We start from the raw sequence: 16498 nt of genomic DNA, 5'->3' as shown, positions 1-16498 counted from the left end.
TTTAGTTTTAGTTTTTGCAAGGCAATGGAGTTAAGTGATTTACCCAAGGCCACATAACTAGTAAGTTTCTAATAGGCTGGATTTGAAATCAGGTCTTCCTAACTCCAGGTTCGTGTTTTCCTCCCAGCATTTCAAGGGCATATGCTTCCTTATCTCACTTCAGGCACTGGGAAAAGTGGGTTCAAAAATAAGCCACCTTTGTGGGTTACATGATTGATCCCACCATGTTCACATCCAAACACAGAATTACTTCTAGATGAGTCCTCTCATTTACTACTAGAATGCATCTCCAAAGATCACTCTTTGGTACTTCAGTATTGGGCTGCCTGCAAAACTCAGGATGGCTTTGATTTCCCAAATTCTCTAGATTCCCAGATTCCTACAAGTCAAGACTCCCAGATTTATTTTTTTTTTGTACTTTTGAGACTTACAGGGTTGAAAGTGCCAGATTAAATAAAAGAAAAGAGCAAATCCTGGGACAAAAGAACAGGACCCCTCTTCATGGGGTCACATGTCTGTCTGCCTTACGAGAGAGCCATTGTTCTCTCCCTTAACAGCATCATTTCTCAGTGAAAACTGAATATGGCCTTTGAAGATCTCTCTAGGTCTGGTTTAGCAATTATAGGCAATCGAAGAGGCTTCCATTCACCATGTGTTAGTAGACTAGAATCTCTACTCATACTCCAAAGACTCTCTTCAATTTACAGGTCATCCTATCCCTCCCAGAAGCAAACACTCTCAGAATCTTCAATGCACAGAATTGGGCATGCTAATAAGGTCCACGTTCCTTAACCAGTCCCCATGTTTTAGTATCATCTAGTCATTTGAATAAAATCAACTTTTATGACAACAAAAGAAAAAAAATCATGTCCACTGCTCTTTTTGCATTGGTAGACTTTCCCTACCTTGTGTTTGAAAGATGAAGCAGCTTCAATAATATTGTTGAGTTATTTGAGACAAATTTCAACCGGTTTTTTAAAAAGTTGTAGCAATGAAAATGACCACAAATGTTTATGTACAGAGGAGAAGAGTCAGGGTTACGTAAAAACAAGTCTTGTAGAAGCAAGAATTCTTTGTTCTGCCTGAGAGGTGACAGAAGTTTCAAATTCTAGCTATGAAGTCAGCCTAGTTTTTATCCCCAGGATGGGTCAAAATTGCACTTTTTTTTCCCTGTTTTGATCAATATGTATTTATTTTCTTTCTGACCCACCTCACCATTTAAAAGAAAAAAAACTAAACCTTTGTCACAAATATGAATAATCAAAGCAAAAAAATTCCTACATGATCCATATTCAAGAATATATGTCTTATTCCTCATTTTGAATCAGATTCTTAACAATCCCTCTAAATTGACTTTGTGCAATCTATAAAAACAAAGGGCCAACCAAAGGTCCTTCGTGGCCTGAATTTTTAATTTAACTCTTGCATCCTTCTGAAGCAGTCTCCCTGGGAGTAGGTCCAAATCCATCAGGGAGATGCATCACATATTGCAATACCCTACAATTTCTGGGGTTATCCTGCACCCTACTACAAACATCAGTTGGTATAAGTTTAACAATCTAAAAAATAAGATGGCGTTCACTTGAATAGCTTATTGCATCATGGTTTGGATTTCAGTTGAACAGTCACCAAATTTGTCATAGAAAAAAAAAAGGTCTCCCACTGTATTCAGGGCCCTTACCAGTTATTTTGACCTATGTCTTACCACTGGACTCCAAAGTCTATTAAAGAGAAAGTGAGATATGATTCTGCTCAGCACTGCTTCTCTTAAATCCAATTCACTTGCAAGTCAAAGCATCACACTCTGTCACTGGCCCTCTTCTACAATGATGAATAACAACAAACAGCAGACTTTTATTCAGTCATTTTCAGTCATATGACCCCACTTGGAGTTTTCTTGGCAAAGATATCGGAGTGGTTTGTCATTTTCTTTTTCCAGCTCATTTGAGAGAAGGGGAAACTGAGACAAACAGGGTTAAGTGACTTACCCAGGATCACATAGTTAAGTGTTTGAGGCCAGATTTGAACTCAGGAAGATGAACATTTTTGACTCCAGGCCCAGTACTCTGTGCCACCTAGCATCCCTGAAATACAGTATAGATAATCTATTTCACATTTTGATTACATTCCAAATATTTCAAATTATTTAGAACTTTAATGTTTTCAAATTATGTTCTCAAATAGGATTTCCAGCTTTCCAAACTCTGCCATACTGTATACTTACTTCAATGAATACTTTGACAAAGCAGTAATAGATACATAAAATATTTCAAAACTCAGGACAAATGTTAACAAGAGAAAGAACACTTTGTCTTCAAGACAATTGTCTCTGCTATGTCTCTCACAAATCAATGGCAGAATTAAGATCAAAGTGATTCTAACCTCCTAATGGTACAACTGTATCACATGAAGTATCATTCGAAAACTAAGCTGCCTTTCTCTAGACTAATTTCCAAAATTATAATGCAATAAATTTATAAACATGGTACTAACATGAAGCAATCTTGTGAACATGAAGCAAACCCTACTGCCAATCTAATAACATTAACTCAGATGACTATATCTCCAAATCAGCTACATGAAAAATTATTCCATTCATTTGCCAGTCTCATACTGATTGCTTACAAAAGTCAATAGAGAATAGTTATCTCTTGTGATCTCCTAGTTTCAAAGACAAGTTATCTTTAATTATTATCCAGAATATAGGTCAACTGAGCTATGAATAATAATTGTCCCTGATTGATTTCTCAAAAATGATATAAATACAAATTTAAATTGCTCAATTCTCTGCATTGCTATGTAATTCCAGTAATTTTCCAAATCCCAAGAACACTAAGTTCTTGTTGATGTTAACTCTGGAAATCCTGAGAAATTTCTAACTATCTTCCCACATAGGAAAGAAATGTTTCTCCAAAGAGTTCATGGGTCTGCGGGCATGGCAAACTTGCCAGCTAGCTTGCCATTATTGTCCTCTTAGCATTAACAAGGTCTAAATAATTACTTAAATAAATACATACTTATTTGAGTTTCCAGTTTCTACAATCCTGGACTTTTCTTCTTCTGCTTTTTCAAAAGCTTTGCTGGAAATTCTGATAACCAGTGAAAATGAAGATCTCAATTTGGTACCTGTTTGAATGGAAAAATCATTGGTTAAATTTTTCCTTTTACTTAGAAATCTTCAATGAAAGTCATCCATCTGGGCTCCAGATGAATTGGTGTCACTGTATGGAGAGTTGTATTTAAATATTTTTCAACCATCTTCATATGTTTCCTATTTGTGTTTTAATTGAGCTTCAGATCTACCCTATGCCAATATAAACTAGCTTTAATTTCCTCTTAAAATTCTTTTTTTCAGCTACTCAGTGATGAACCTTGACTGATCCTTGCAAGTGATGTCATTGTATTCTCTTTATATTGATTCAGCATTTCAATTTATTTCTAATATTGCTCATTTCTTATCCTTTTACTTCTCTGCTTCCAAATCAAGTTTCAAACTTTTGCTTTTAGATCCAGTTTTCTTTTTCCTCTTTGAAACTGACTGTTTTGCAAATGTGCATGATTTTCTTGTGAATCTCAAATCCATCACATCACTTTACTATTAGGTGAGACATTCATCCCCTTCCTTACTCCATCCCCCATCCCCACCCCCTTATCTGTTCTAGATATCTAATGGACAGAAAGTAGTTGTCCTAAAGAGAAAGGCTGATTCATTTTCCAACACTTTCTTCTACAGAAGGAATGATTCCTTAACCAGAATTTCAATACTCCCCCCTCCAATCTCCAACTATCAATTTCCAATCATTTTTTTGAAACTTCCTGCCAATAGCTGTGAATTGCTTAGAAGTTTTTTTTACATCAACCCATGTGGGTACAGAGCCAGCATAAATATCCTCTTTCACTGCAGATTTAACTTAATTGGGAATCAGGAGTTTCTGGCTCACCTACACCTGTCATATCATTGTCCTTATGAGCAGACACAATCCCATGTTCTTATTTTCATTTTATTTTTTTGGTTTTTGCAAAGCAATGGTGTTAAGTGACTGGCCCAAGGCTACACAACTAAGAAAGTATTAAGTGTCTGAGGCTGGACTTGAACTCAGGTCCTCCTGACTTCAGGGCCAATGCTCTATCCACTCCATCACTTAGCTGCCCCCATTTTTTAAAAATGTTATTTATTTTGGGGGGTTTAATGATCCCATGTTCTGGCCAAGAGAGAATGGAAGGGCCTTGGAGGGTTATTGGGCAGGAATACACAAATCCTCCATCCTACAGATAAGTAAACTGAGGTTCAATGAGATTAACCTGAACCAGGGCCATCCAGTTAGGAAAGGTGTACATCTATGGGCGTCTGTACCCCTAGACCTGATACACATGTGGTCTTTTTATTTGTTATTTGTCTCATCTTGAGTACCAGGTATTGCATTATTTTGTTGGACAAAGATATTCATAAAGGCTATCTCTGAGGTTGGGAAGTTGGGAGCCAATGAAATATGAATATTTTCTCTACCTCCCTGATTCCACAAGCCATTCTCTCCCCACCCCCTCCCCCAGATGTGGGAGGAAGTTTCTGTAAATCCAACTCTGCCCCTTATGCCTTCCCTACCATTGTACAAGAGAGGGAGGGAGCTGACCCATTTAGGTTCCCTGAAACCCCGGGTCCTTTGCCAGTGCCCCTCCCTCCCCACAGGGCAGCTGCAGAAGCCCCCTCCCTTTTCCTGGACTCCCTCTCCACCCTCTCCCTTTCCCTCTAAATCTCCTCCACTTCAGACTTTCTGCACAGTCACCTCCCTTCTGGGCCAGAGGCATCCACACAGGTGAGTGAGCTGGGAGACACTCTCCCTTTCCATCTCTCCTTTCCTCTGAGCAAGGCCGACTCTGGGTGAGGGAGTGGGGGTGGAGGTTTCTTAGGTCCTGATGACTTAGTGATGAATCATCCTCTTTCTATCAACAGAGGAGAAACTGAGGCACAAGCCATTGTCTTATAGAAGAAGATTTGAATTGGAAACTGGGAATTTTGATGCCTAGATCAAATTTAGACTTTTTTTTTGGGGGGGGGAAGGGTGATCAGATCTGATAAGAAGACTTGGACTTTGGGAAATCAGTCCTGGAAGGGTGAGAGGACACTTCTGCTGGGAAGGCTTGGGAGGAACAAGGACTTAGGCTAGGGAAAGATTACCTGAATGCCAAAAGACTTTGTGGTCCCATCTACATGGATTTGCTCAGATTTCACTGTTAGATCCTGGCAATCTCCCCTCCCATTGGTACCCAGTCAAGCATTCTAACACAGGGTACAGGAAACAAGCCTCTGTGGTTGAATGAAATCATGTCAGGAGAGGGATAGCCTGTTATCTCAAGAATCCAGCTCTTGTCTTCAGAGAACATGTAACCAATAACCTTGAAACCTTTAGCTCTCAGAGGAGCACTACAGTGGTAATGAGACCCAAGGAATAATTGAAAGGGGTAGGGTGAGGAAAAGCTGATGGACTGTCATGTGTTCTGGGGACAATGGAGGTATATATATGTGTGTGTGTGTGTGTGTGTGTGTGTGTGTGTGTGTGTGTACAGACCCACATATATCTGCTATAGAGAACTGGGCCACATACAAGGCTCATAAAAGAGTAGATGGAAGGACGGCTCTGACTATTGGGAGGGACAAGAAACCACATCCTACCTAAGGTAGAATTCTGCAACTCATGCATTTCTTTGGTTGCAACAAACCAAAGAGACCTAAGTAAAGTCCTTGGATGGATAAATCTTGCATCAGAAGAGGAAATGGCCATAGCTATGAAATCATAGATCTTCAATATGCTGAAATAGAAAAGCTTAGCATGGTCAAGACTGGGCTTCAATTTCCCCAACTGCAAAATGAAAGAGGTAAAATGGGAGGGTAGATTGCCAGGATCTAACAGTGACTTCTGAGCAAGCCCATGTAGATGGGATCACAAAGTCTTTTGGCAGCCAGGTGATCTTTCCTTAGCCTAAGGCCCCACCAAGACCCTTTCTCATTTTAAATCTAATAGTCCTAAGTTTATAAAGATTCAAAGGCATCACTGGTTAACTCCCCTGAGATGAATTGAAGGAAGTAGGATTTGCCGGAAAGTCAAGGACTAGAGAGGAAACCACATTTCCCAGGATCTGGGGAAAATTAATAGAAGAAGACATAGAGGGATGCTTTGGGGCAGGGACTGTGTAGTCTTTGCTCTTTCTTCACAGGGAAGATCTGGGGCAGGGAGGGAGTGGTTGCTAAGTGAGGAGCTAATAATATTCACAAATCACATGAATATTGTATTTTTAGCACAATATTCATGTATAATTTAAGTACAATATTCATTTGTACATTTAGTACAATATTCAAGTACAAAAATATATCTTCTTCCATTTCAATTTCATTGTAAGTCTGAGATAAGGAGAGAAGGCATTCACACCTCCATATTATAGATGTGCAAGAGGCAGACTATATATGAGAATGAAAACCTGTGTGAGGATGGGAGACTCCGTGTGCTTGAGGGTAGGATAAGGACTGTCCTGGAAGTATGAAATTGTCTCCGTCTAAGCTTCTCTCTACACTCCTCATTCAGGATGGGCAACATCCAAGAAAGGCCTTCGGAGCTGATCCAATACAGGAGGAAACAATTGGTGAAGGGCCTCAAAAATGATTCATGGACCCTACTGGATGGGCTTATGTCCCGAGGCATCTTCACAGTGAGTGAATATGACGCCCTGTATGCTCTGGATGACCCTGAGCGCAGGGTGCAAGATTTGCTTCACATAGTCGAGAAGAAGGGTGAATTTGCTTGCCAAACACTGCTGAAGTATGCATCTGAGATCCACCCTTATGACCCTAATGATCCTGTTTGGAAAGAGTGGATTACACCACAGGGTAAGCAGTATCTCAAGACAACACAGTAGGCAAGAGGATAGAAGGAAGAAAAAGGAGGTGAGCGATGGAAAAAGAGATGAAACCCTATCCTCCAGAAGACCTTGAGCATGCACTCAGTGAAGACAGAGTTATAACAGGAGACCAAGTCAGAGAGAATAGCATGGCCAGGCTAGCAGACAAGGTTGGCAGGTTCCAGCCCACAATGTTTACTAGCTAGCCCAACCCAGCCCTTGATTGCTTAAGGCAAGAGATGTGATAGTCTTGTATCTTCCAGTATCTACCTACTCATATATGAAGATCTTTCACTATTTTATTATTTCTTCAGCCCAGCTACTCAAGGAACAAGATATATAGTTTGGAAGTTCATTCATCCAGTATCTTTTTGCTCTTTTTACCTTCCCTTTCTCAAAATGTTTGTTACCTACATTCATAATTCAAGGAAGGGCTAAGTTTTAGGTAGAGTTAAGAGAAGATAATGTCTTAGGAGTAAATTAGTTTAATATTGTTCTGCTTCTCAATCACTGAGATTGCTGGTAATTATGTTTTCTCTTTGTGGAAGAATTCCTTTTGGAATGGAAGCCCCTATTGAGGGGTTATTGGAGGTTATATATAGACCTGAGGATTAAATAGAGTATCCACTACCCAATTATTTATTCATTCAACAAACAAGGAAAGTCTTTCCCCTGAGTGCCTACTGGGTGCTGTGCTCTGGAAGACAACATACAAAGGAACAGAGACCTTGCTTTCAAGGTTCTTATGATACGGAGAGGAAAGAGGCAAATACAAATGAATAGTGGAGAGGAAACTTGGTTTGGAATCAGAAAATCTGGATTCAAATGCAGGTTCTGCTAACTTTCTTGCTATATAACCTCTCTGGACTTCAGTTTCCTCTTTTCTAAGATGAGGAATATGGATCAGATGTCACAACTGTCCCTAGATCCCAGGGACTTTCAAAATTCCACAATCCTGGTCCTGATCCTTCCATAAATTTGCCTTAAGTAAACTCCTTCTTTTCTCTACCCTTATCTGTAAAGTGAAGGAATTTTCCTGCCCCAAGATTCTTTGTTTATTATTCTTTCATTTTATGTTTTAAGGCCTTTTCCTCCTGTTTTCTTGAACCCTTTCCACTGTATCCTATTTTTGTCATTTAATGTCTGAAGATCCCTGTCAGCTCTAATATTCTAGTTTAAGCTAACATGCCTTAAGCTTTAAGATTTGCAGAGGATTTTAGAAATATGACCTCATTTGATGATCACAACAATCAGGTGAGGTAGGTGCTATTATTACCACCATTCTACAGATGAGGAAAGTGAGGCTGAGAGGTGAAGGACCCAGGATCACACAGCTGGTAAATCTCTGAGGCAGGAGTTGTACTCTGAATTGTTCTGGGGCAGGACACCGTCATGATTCCAGGCTGGCACCTTATCCTATCCATTGATCTAAGGAATATTCCATATTCTGATATGCTTTCAACTTTGATATTTTATGAGTCAAGGAGACTTGTGTTTCCTTTTATCCCCTAAACAGAGAGTAAAGAGATCATAGGAGATGGAGTAGGGCTAGGCTATCCAAAGTAGGAAAGAACAGAGAAGGGTGAGGAAAAGGGGTACAATTAGAGATTTTTGCTTAGGAAGGAATCTGATAAGACTAGAATTGCATCATCTCCTTTTTTTTCTTCTTCCATCACCTTCTCCACCCAGAACATGGCTTTCATCGCCAGAGAGGTCATGGCTCAAGCTTTGTGGATAAACGGATAAAGATTACATGTGGGGGTATGTGCATTTGGGTTCCTAATCCTGCAGAAGAGGATGAACCAAATTGTGGAGAGCAATCGCTTGGTGCAGGGTTAGTAGATCTTGACCCTGTTGACTTTGAAGCAACTTCAATAGATCCAAAGTCAGCATCACAAACCCCAGAAAACAAGTCAGCAAATGAGACTCTGCAAGAGCCAGAACCAGATGACTTTCCAGAGGCTACTACCCATCATCCTATGGAGTAGCAGCAGAAAATGATGAAGGCATTATTGAAGAGGGGGGTATGTTCAAAGGGTTAACAGAAAGGCAGAAGGGGAGAGGATGAAGGGGGAGTCCAAATTGCTCCCTCTCCATCTCTGGAGCCTCTCTTACCTCGACTTATTTCTTGTCTCCCCTAGATGTCTGATGGAGCCAACTGAAATGATCATTGTCCCATCCTAGTCATCCTAAGGAGTGAGTTCATCCTTGGGGTAGAAGAATGCTCAGGCTGGGGCAGCCAGCCTTCTGAATTCCTGCCCAGCTAAGGTTTGGGCCCTGGGATTGTTCCAACTTCATTTGAATAAATACTAAAGGGTCCAGAGAAGCACTGAATTAATAATATTGTTAATGATAAAAATGATAGCTTCCATTTCTTTAAGTTTAAAACAAGCTCATTTCTTATAATAGTCCTATGGAATTGAGAGTTGGAAGTATGACTAGTCTCATTTTACAGATGAAGAAATTGCCAACTTGGCAGTTTGGAACAGAAGCTAAAGAAGGAGACTAAAGTGGACTCCCTAGTGGAGGTGGCTGGGGGAGCATCTTGTCACCTGCCTGGTACAGTTTGTGCCCCTTTGTATGCCCTTTGTTTTTGAAGGAGACCAATCAGTTTGACTCCTGCATGAATTGGATTTAAATGAGGTAGAGTTACACAACCTCACTCCCTCTAAGGCATTGAAGCCCAGTGGCAGGTCAAGTCAAAAGTCAAGTTGGTGCAGCCAAACTCCAACGAATGTACAACTTGCTTCTTTTTCAGGGAACAATCATCAAATCAATGTTACTATGGCCACTTGAAAACAACATGAAAGTTGCCCTTTGAATCAACTCCCAATTGCTATGACAGGCTAATTCAAAGCTCCCTTCCCTGGCCATACTCAGTGATGTGTTGTCCATCTAGTTGTAGAATGTAAGGTCCTTGAAAGCAGGAATTTGGTTCTTTTTGTATCTATATTCCAAGAGGAGGTTTTAAGACATATTCATCGATTGATGGTCTGACAGTTCTGCTCTAAGGAGCAAAGTCACAGTGGGGATGGGGCTGGTGGGAGCGCAAAATGCACATAAAGGCAAAGAAGTCTCCTTCCTAGGGGTATTCCCTGTCTGCCCTTCTCTGAAACTCAGTTTTCTGCTCTGAAAAGTGAAGGGGATTGGATTACATAATCAATCAATCAACAAACATGGGTGAAATGTCCATATGACAGGCACTGTGAGAGGTGCTGAGTATAGACATATAAAAGTGGCACAATCTCTGCCTTCAGGGAGTTTACATTCTTCTTTAGGGAAAACATATTTATAGATAGGTAATTATAGCCACATATAAATAATATGTAACCTGGGTGTCATTAAAGGCTTCTTACAGGAGGCAGCAATTGAGCTGGATCTTGGAAAGGAGATAGAATTTCTTTTCGTTGTTTTGTTTTTTAGGTTTTTGCAAGGCAAATGGGGTTAAGTGACTTGCCCAAGGCCACACAGCTAGATAATTATTAAGTGTCTGAGACTGGATTTGAACCCAAGTACTCCTGACTCCAGGGCCGGTGCTTTATCCACTGTGCCACCTAGCTGCCCCGAGATAGAATTTCTAAGAGAAAGAAGTGAAGAAGTACATTCCAGGCTTAGAGGATAATGACAGAAAGGCTGATTAGATAATTCTTTTATCTACAAATTCTGTTTTAGAAATATGTCCTTCCTGTCCCCTCAAACTGTCTTTACTCAGATCCTGGGAGAGCTCTGTCAGGAAGTGAGGGTAAAAGACAAAGACAGTCACTATTTTCCTCATAATAAAACGTCTATATTATATTATTTCTACCTTTCGCAATTCTATATTTTCATGCTGATCATCTCATAAATCTTCATGTAGGGATGATCACGCCATGAGAAATGAAGCTAATCACGATCACTAAAGGTAGGTAGAGGAAGGAGAAGTTTGTCCCACCTTTTTAGAAGGATAGTTAGAAAGTTGTCCTATGTCTAACAAAGAAACCCTATTCCACAATGGTCATTTATGTTGGCCCAGGTTCTCCTAAGGTTTGGGCTATAGTTTTACATATGTGAAAGGATGAGTCACTTTTCAATCGTGCCCAGCTTTTCATGACCCCATTTGGGGTTTTCTTGGCAGAGACACTGGAGTGGTTTTCCATTTCCTTCTCTAGCTCATTTTACAGATGAGGAAACTAAGTCAGACAGGATCAAGCAACCTGATCAGGATCATATATCTTGGAAACATGTGAGGTTAGATTTGAATTCAGAAGGTGAGTCTTCCTGACTCTAGGCCTGACACTCTATCCACTGTACCATTTACCTTCCCTCAGTCACATTTAATATTTCATAAATCTATTGCAACTGTGGCTTAAACCTTATCCATTGCCCCCTCCAGAGTGTAGTTTAGAAAAACTTCACAATCAGTCATGTCTCATTCACCTAGGACCAGGACTTGATAAAGGCTTGTGAATGAAGGATGATTCTTATCTCCATCCCAACTTTGTGTTACTTAGAAGGAAGGCACATTGGAATTAGAGCTCAGATCCATCTACTACACACCCCAAAAAATAGAAGAATAATGAACACAGTAATGACACTCCCCTTTTGGTCTGTTCAATGTTCAAGGGAAGGATAAAGTAGCTGTCAGTGTTGCCAGGAGGAGGAGCAGTGATGAAGTCTGAGTTCACACATTATTCTTCCCTGGGGAAAGTGCTGGGGTTTTATAGTCTGGACTGAAAAAAGGAATCAGAAGCCCTGGGCAAAGGAGAACTGACACGAACTCTTCCCCCAATAATCATATAATATCACCCTCTCCCAGGTGAGAGAGCTGATTGTCAGAGGACTTCAGGGGTCCCAGGAATCTATGTTGAGCAGACTGGAGATGGAGCTAATTCCAAACTCACTGTGCCCAGACAAATACAACATCATCCTGGAGAGTCTCAAGGGGTCACAGACCCCAAGCCCAGGATGTCAGAGACGGGGAGAAAGGAAGGCAAGAAGCGTGAACTCAGACCAGAGATCTCTCTCTCAGGAGGGTAGGGCAGTTGTGTTGCTGTTAGATCAAAAACCAGCTCCCACCTGGCTCATTGCTTTGCTTTCTACCATCCACAGAAAAGTCAATGTCATTTAATTATTTGCTAATTGACAGCCTTAGATTGTAATACATATTTTCACCACCAGGGGATGACACAAAGATAGTAGTATTCCCTAGGGTGGCATATTCTCATTGCTCACCAGAGGGCAACCAAGCCTGCCCTTTGAGCTTCTGACTCCTGAGATGTATATTCAATAAAAATCTGGAGCAGGGGTTTTTAACTCTCTCTGTCCCTATATTACTGATAAATAAATTAATTTTAATCATAAAATTAAATTTAGCATTCTAAATTTCAGTTAGAGGTTAGTATATATACAATATATTCCTCATCTATGTTCATAGACCTTTGAAATCTATCCTAATAGTCAATGGAACCCCAATAGACCCAAGTTAAGAACCACTGCCCTAAAGGAATGAAAATGTAATATTGTTCTAAAATATTCAAATTATGGAAATCTGTTGACTTACAGGCACCCCACAGTTGAGAGATTCCTTTTGACCTAACTCCATTTTTTAAAATAACTTTTTAAAATTGACTTTGTAATGACATCAACCTTACCAGGGCTCCTCCAACTCCAATTCTCCTCTCCTCAAGATATTCCCCATCATTTCTCTCTCTCTCTCTCTCTCTCTCTCTCTCTCTCTCTCTCTCTCTCTCTCTCTCTCTCTCTCTTAGGCTTTTGCAAGGCAAATGGGGTTAAGTGGCTTGCCCAAGGCCACACTGAGACTGGATTTGAATGCAGGTACTCCTGACTCCAAGGCAGGTGCTTTATCCACTATGCCACCTAGCCGCCCCTCCCCATCATTTCTCAAGGAATCCATATTAACAAACATGTTTGCTGTACAAAGAAAACATGTAAGATGCTTGCTAAGAGCTATTCTGTAGTGGCTTAGCCTGTGATCACCTGCACTGGTTACCATCATGACCTTTACTACCAGGGAGATGGAGAGAAGACTTAGGTATGAAAAAGTCGTATTCTTTAAACTTGCTGGCAACAATCGCCACAATCAGAAGAAATAGTGGCGATTACCTAGGGACTGGGGCTAGCCAATCCTGGCCTCATCATTATTAAGATTCCACAGTAACTGCCAGTCCTCTTCAGGTCCCACTGATCTGATCTTCAACTGCTTCTCCCTGCTGCTATCTCTTACATCCTCTTTGGTTCCCCTTTCTTTCCCCACCTCCACTCAGGATTTTCACCACAACCACCAGAGCTTTCTAGGATCTGTCCTGGCTTAACTATGTGAGGTCCAATTCAAGCTGCCTGCACAGTAGCTCAGTAGTTCTGATAGGAATTAGCAGATGTTGTGGGATCTTTGCCTCACCTGGATCTTTCAGCCTCTGAGAAGTCTTTCCATTTCTGATGACAAAACAGAAGGGAAAGGAATGCTAGTCTTTTTCTCAGGATAAGGTCTGAAAAAGTAGTCTAAGAGACAGGATCTTCACATAAAATTATATAACTACACACAAAGTCCCAAGCTCCCATTCCATTAGTGTGGCTTCATTCAAGTGTCATTGTCAAAGACCTTGCTACAATACAATGAGTCAAATGGTTGTCTAGAATGACTGTCTCTTGGAAGTTTTACCCCCTTGCTATCTTTTGTTTTAAATCATCTGGTACAGTTCAGCATCGTATCTCATGTTTACTTCTGGGTATTTCCTCTTACCTCTCTAATTCCTCTTACCTCTAGTTCTGGAAAGAAACCACAGATTTGCAAAGGAGGTTTCCATCTATCTAGGACGGGGTGATACAAAACCCTGTAAAAAGGGTAGTACAAATATTAACGGCCATTTTAGAGAGAAGAAAGTTGAGGTAGAGGGCCACCTTTGAGGTCATCCAGCTAGTTTGTGGCAGGACCCTAATTCAGTGTTTGAACTACATTGCTTCAGGTTATCTCAATGATCTTTTGTATTGTTTTTGTTGTTGTTCAGTCATTTTCAAACATGTCCCACTCTTTGGAACCCATTTGGGATTTTCTTGGCTAAGATATTGGAGCAATTTGCCATTTTCTTCTCCAACTCATTTGGCTGATGAGAAAACTGAGGTAAACAGGGTTAAATGACTTGCCCAGGATCATACAACTAATAAATATCTGAGGCCAGATTTGAATTCAGGAAGATGAGCCTTTTTTTCCTTTTAGACAAGACAAATGGGGTTGAGTGGCTTGTCCAAGGCCACATGGCTAGGTAAGTATTAAGTGTCTGAGGCTGGATTTGAACTCAGGTACTCCTGACTCCAAGGCCCATGCTCTATCCACTGCACCACCTAGCCACCCCAAGATGAGCCTTTTTTGATTCCAGTTCCAGCACTCTATTGTGCCACCCAGCTGCACTCAAATCCAGTAAAGACATCTATTTCACATTTTGATTACATTCCAAATATTTCAAATTATTTAGAACCTTATTATTTTCAAACTATGTTCTCAAATAGGATTCCCAGCTTTCTAGTATCTGTGTAATGTTTATTAAAACAAATGAATGCTTTGAACATGACAAACCAGAAATACATACATACATATATATATGTGTGTGTGTATGTGTGTGTGTGTGTATTTCAAAATTCAGGATAAACATTAACAAAGGAAAGAACAGCAACATGGGGGTGATGACCAACCTCGATGGACTTGCTCATTCCATCAGTGCAACAACCAGGGACAATTTTGGGCTATCTAGGATGGAAAATACTTTCTGTATCTAGAGAAAGAATTGTGGAGTTTGAACAAAGACCAAAGACTATTATCTTCAAATTTAAAAAAAAAACTGTTATCTTATTATGTAATTTTGCTATCTCATGCTTTATTTTTCTTCCTTAAGGATATGATTTCTCATTCAACTGAGATCAATGTATACCATGGAAACAATGTAAAGACTAACAGAATGCCTACTGGGGGGGGAACAAGTTTAGGGGGAAAATTGTAAAACTCAAAATAAATAAAATCTTTCTAAAAAATAATAAAAAATTAAAAAAACAAAGGAAAGACAACTGTCTTGCAATAACTCTAATTCATAAATCATTCACAGAATTAAGATCAAAGTGATTCTAATCTCCTAATGTTACAAATATATCACACTAAGTATCATTCCAAAACTAAACTGTCCTTCTATAATCTAATTTCCAAAATTATAAACTAACAGATTTATAAACATGGTACTAACACAAAGTGATCTTGTGACCATGGAAACAAACACTATTGCCAGTCCAATAATGTTAACTCAGGTGATTGTATCTCCAAATCAGCTACGTGAAAAATTATTCCATTCATCTGCCAATTTGGGCATTCTTGCTGATTGCCAACAAAAGTCAGTAGAGAATAGTTATCTCTTGTGATCTCCTAGCTGCAGAGACATGCTATCCTCAGTTACTATCCAGAACATACATCAACTAAGCCATGAATAATAATTAATCCTGATTGATTTCTCAAAAATGATATAAATACAGATTTTTAAATTGCTCATTTCTCTGCTTTAGTATGTGATTCCAGCACTTTCACAAATCTATAAGAATGCTAAGTTCTTAGAAATCATGAGAAATCTTTAACACTATTTCCCCACAGAGGAAATAAATATTTCTTCAAGTAGTTCTTGGTCCTGTAGGCATAGTAAACTTGCTGGCTAGCTTTTCTTAACAATGTCTAAATAGTTATTCTTACTCTAAATACATACTTATTCTTACTCAAGTTCCCACTTTCCTCTTCTACCTTTTTAAAAGTTCTCTTTGCCAGAAATTCTGATAATTGATGAAACTGGTTCCATTTTTCCTATCATTTGGGAATCTTCAATTAAAACCAGCCATCTGGGCTCCAGATGAGTTGATGTCACTGTATGGAGAGTTGGATTTAAACATTTTCTGACTAGAGGCAGAGAACCTCTGGCCCTGGGGCCATACTGTCATTGCCAAAAATCTAGCTGATTTTTAGGGGTGAATTAATTAAATATTTGACTGAATATAATCCAAGGACAATGTTATAAATATCCAAATGGCCCTTGTCAGAAAAATGATTGCCAACCTCTGAACTAAAGTAACTTCATGTTTCTTACTATTTTAATTGAGCTTCAAGTCTTACCCATGACGATGTAAATTAAATTTAAATTCCTCTTAAAATTCTATTTTCAACTACTCACTGATACACTTTAATTCATTCTTGCAAATAACATAATTGTATTCTCTTTACATTGATTCAGCATTTCAGTTTATTTCTAATATTGTTCATTTTTGGCCCTTTTATTTCTCTACTTCCAAATCAAGTTTCAGATTTTGTCTTTATGTCTAGTTTCCTTTTTTTTCTCCATTGAAACTGACTCTTTTGTAAATTAGCATGATTTTCTTGTGAATCTCAAATCCATCACATCACTTTGCTATTAGGTAATAAGAGACAAAACTTTTAGTTTGACAGGCAGCATTGTCAATCTGTTTTTTGACATATAAAATATTTCTATTCTAATTTCTTAATTTGTCGTTGTTGAGTTGTGTCCAATTCTTCATGATTGCATTGGGGTTTTCTTGTCAAAGATACTGAAGTGGTTTGCCATTTCTT

The 16498-nt window shown here is 39.4% G+C and overlaps 1 protein-coding gene across 1 annotated transcript; it reads left to right on the top strand.

The window, feature by feature from the left end:
• Positions 1-4759: 4759 nt before the first annotated feature.
• LOC141499888 (nucleolar protein 3-like) lies at positions 4760-14878 on the top strand. Its single transcript, XM_074202677.1, has 4 exons — positions 4760-4814; positions 6579-6880; positions 8581-8725; positions 9033-14878. The coding sequence occupies exons 2-4, from the start codon at positions 6580-6582 to the stop codon at positions 9073-9075; spliced, it is 489 nt and encodes a 162-aa protein (XP_074058778.1). The 5' UTR covers positions 4760-4814; position 6579; the 3' UTR covers positions 9076-14878.
• The last annotated feature ends 1620 nt before the right edge of the window (positions 14879-16498 follow it).

Source organism: Macrotis lagotis, chromosome 1 (genome assembly GCF_037893015.1).
Source record: "Macrotis lagotis isolate mMagLag1 chromosome 1, bilby.v1.9.chrom.fasta, whole genome shotgun sequence".
NCBI classification, from domain to species: domain Eukaryota; kingdom Metazoa; phylum Chordata; class Mammalia; order Peramelemorphia; family Peramelidae; genus Macrotis; species Macrotis lagotis.
Note: the sequence above shows the minus strand (reverse complement) of the source record. Positions and strands in the feature narration are given on the sequence as shown.

Excerpts from the sequence above, each read along its gene's own strand:
- LOC141499888 (XM_074202677.1), top strand. The coding sequence starts at position 6,580 with ATGGGCAACATCCAAGAAAGGCCTTCGGAGCTGATCCAATACAGGAGG. Across the intron at positions 6,881-8,580 it reads AGAGTGGATTACACCACAGG|AACATGGCTTTCATCGCCAG; the intron begins GTAAGCAGTATC and ends TTCTCCACCCAG. Across the intron at positions 8,726-9,032 it reads GAGCAATCGCTTGGTGCAGG|ATGTCTGATGGAGCCAACTG; the intron begins GTTAGTAGATCT and ends TGTCTCCCCTAG.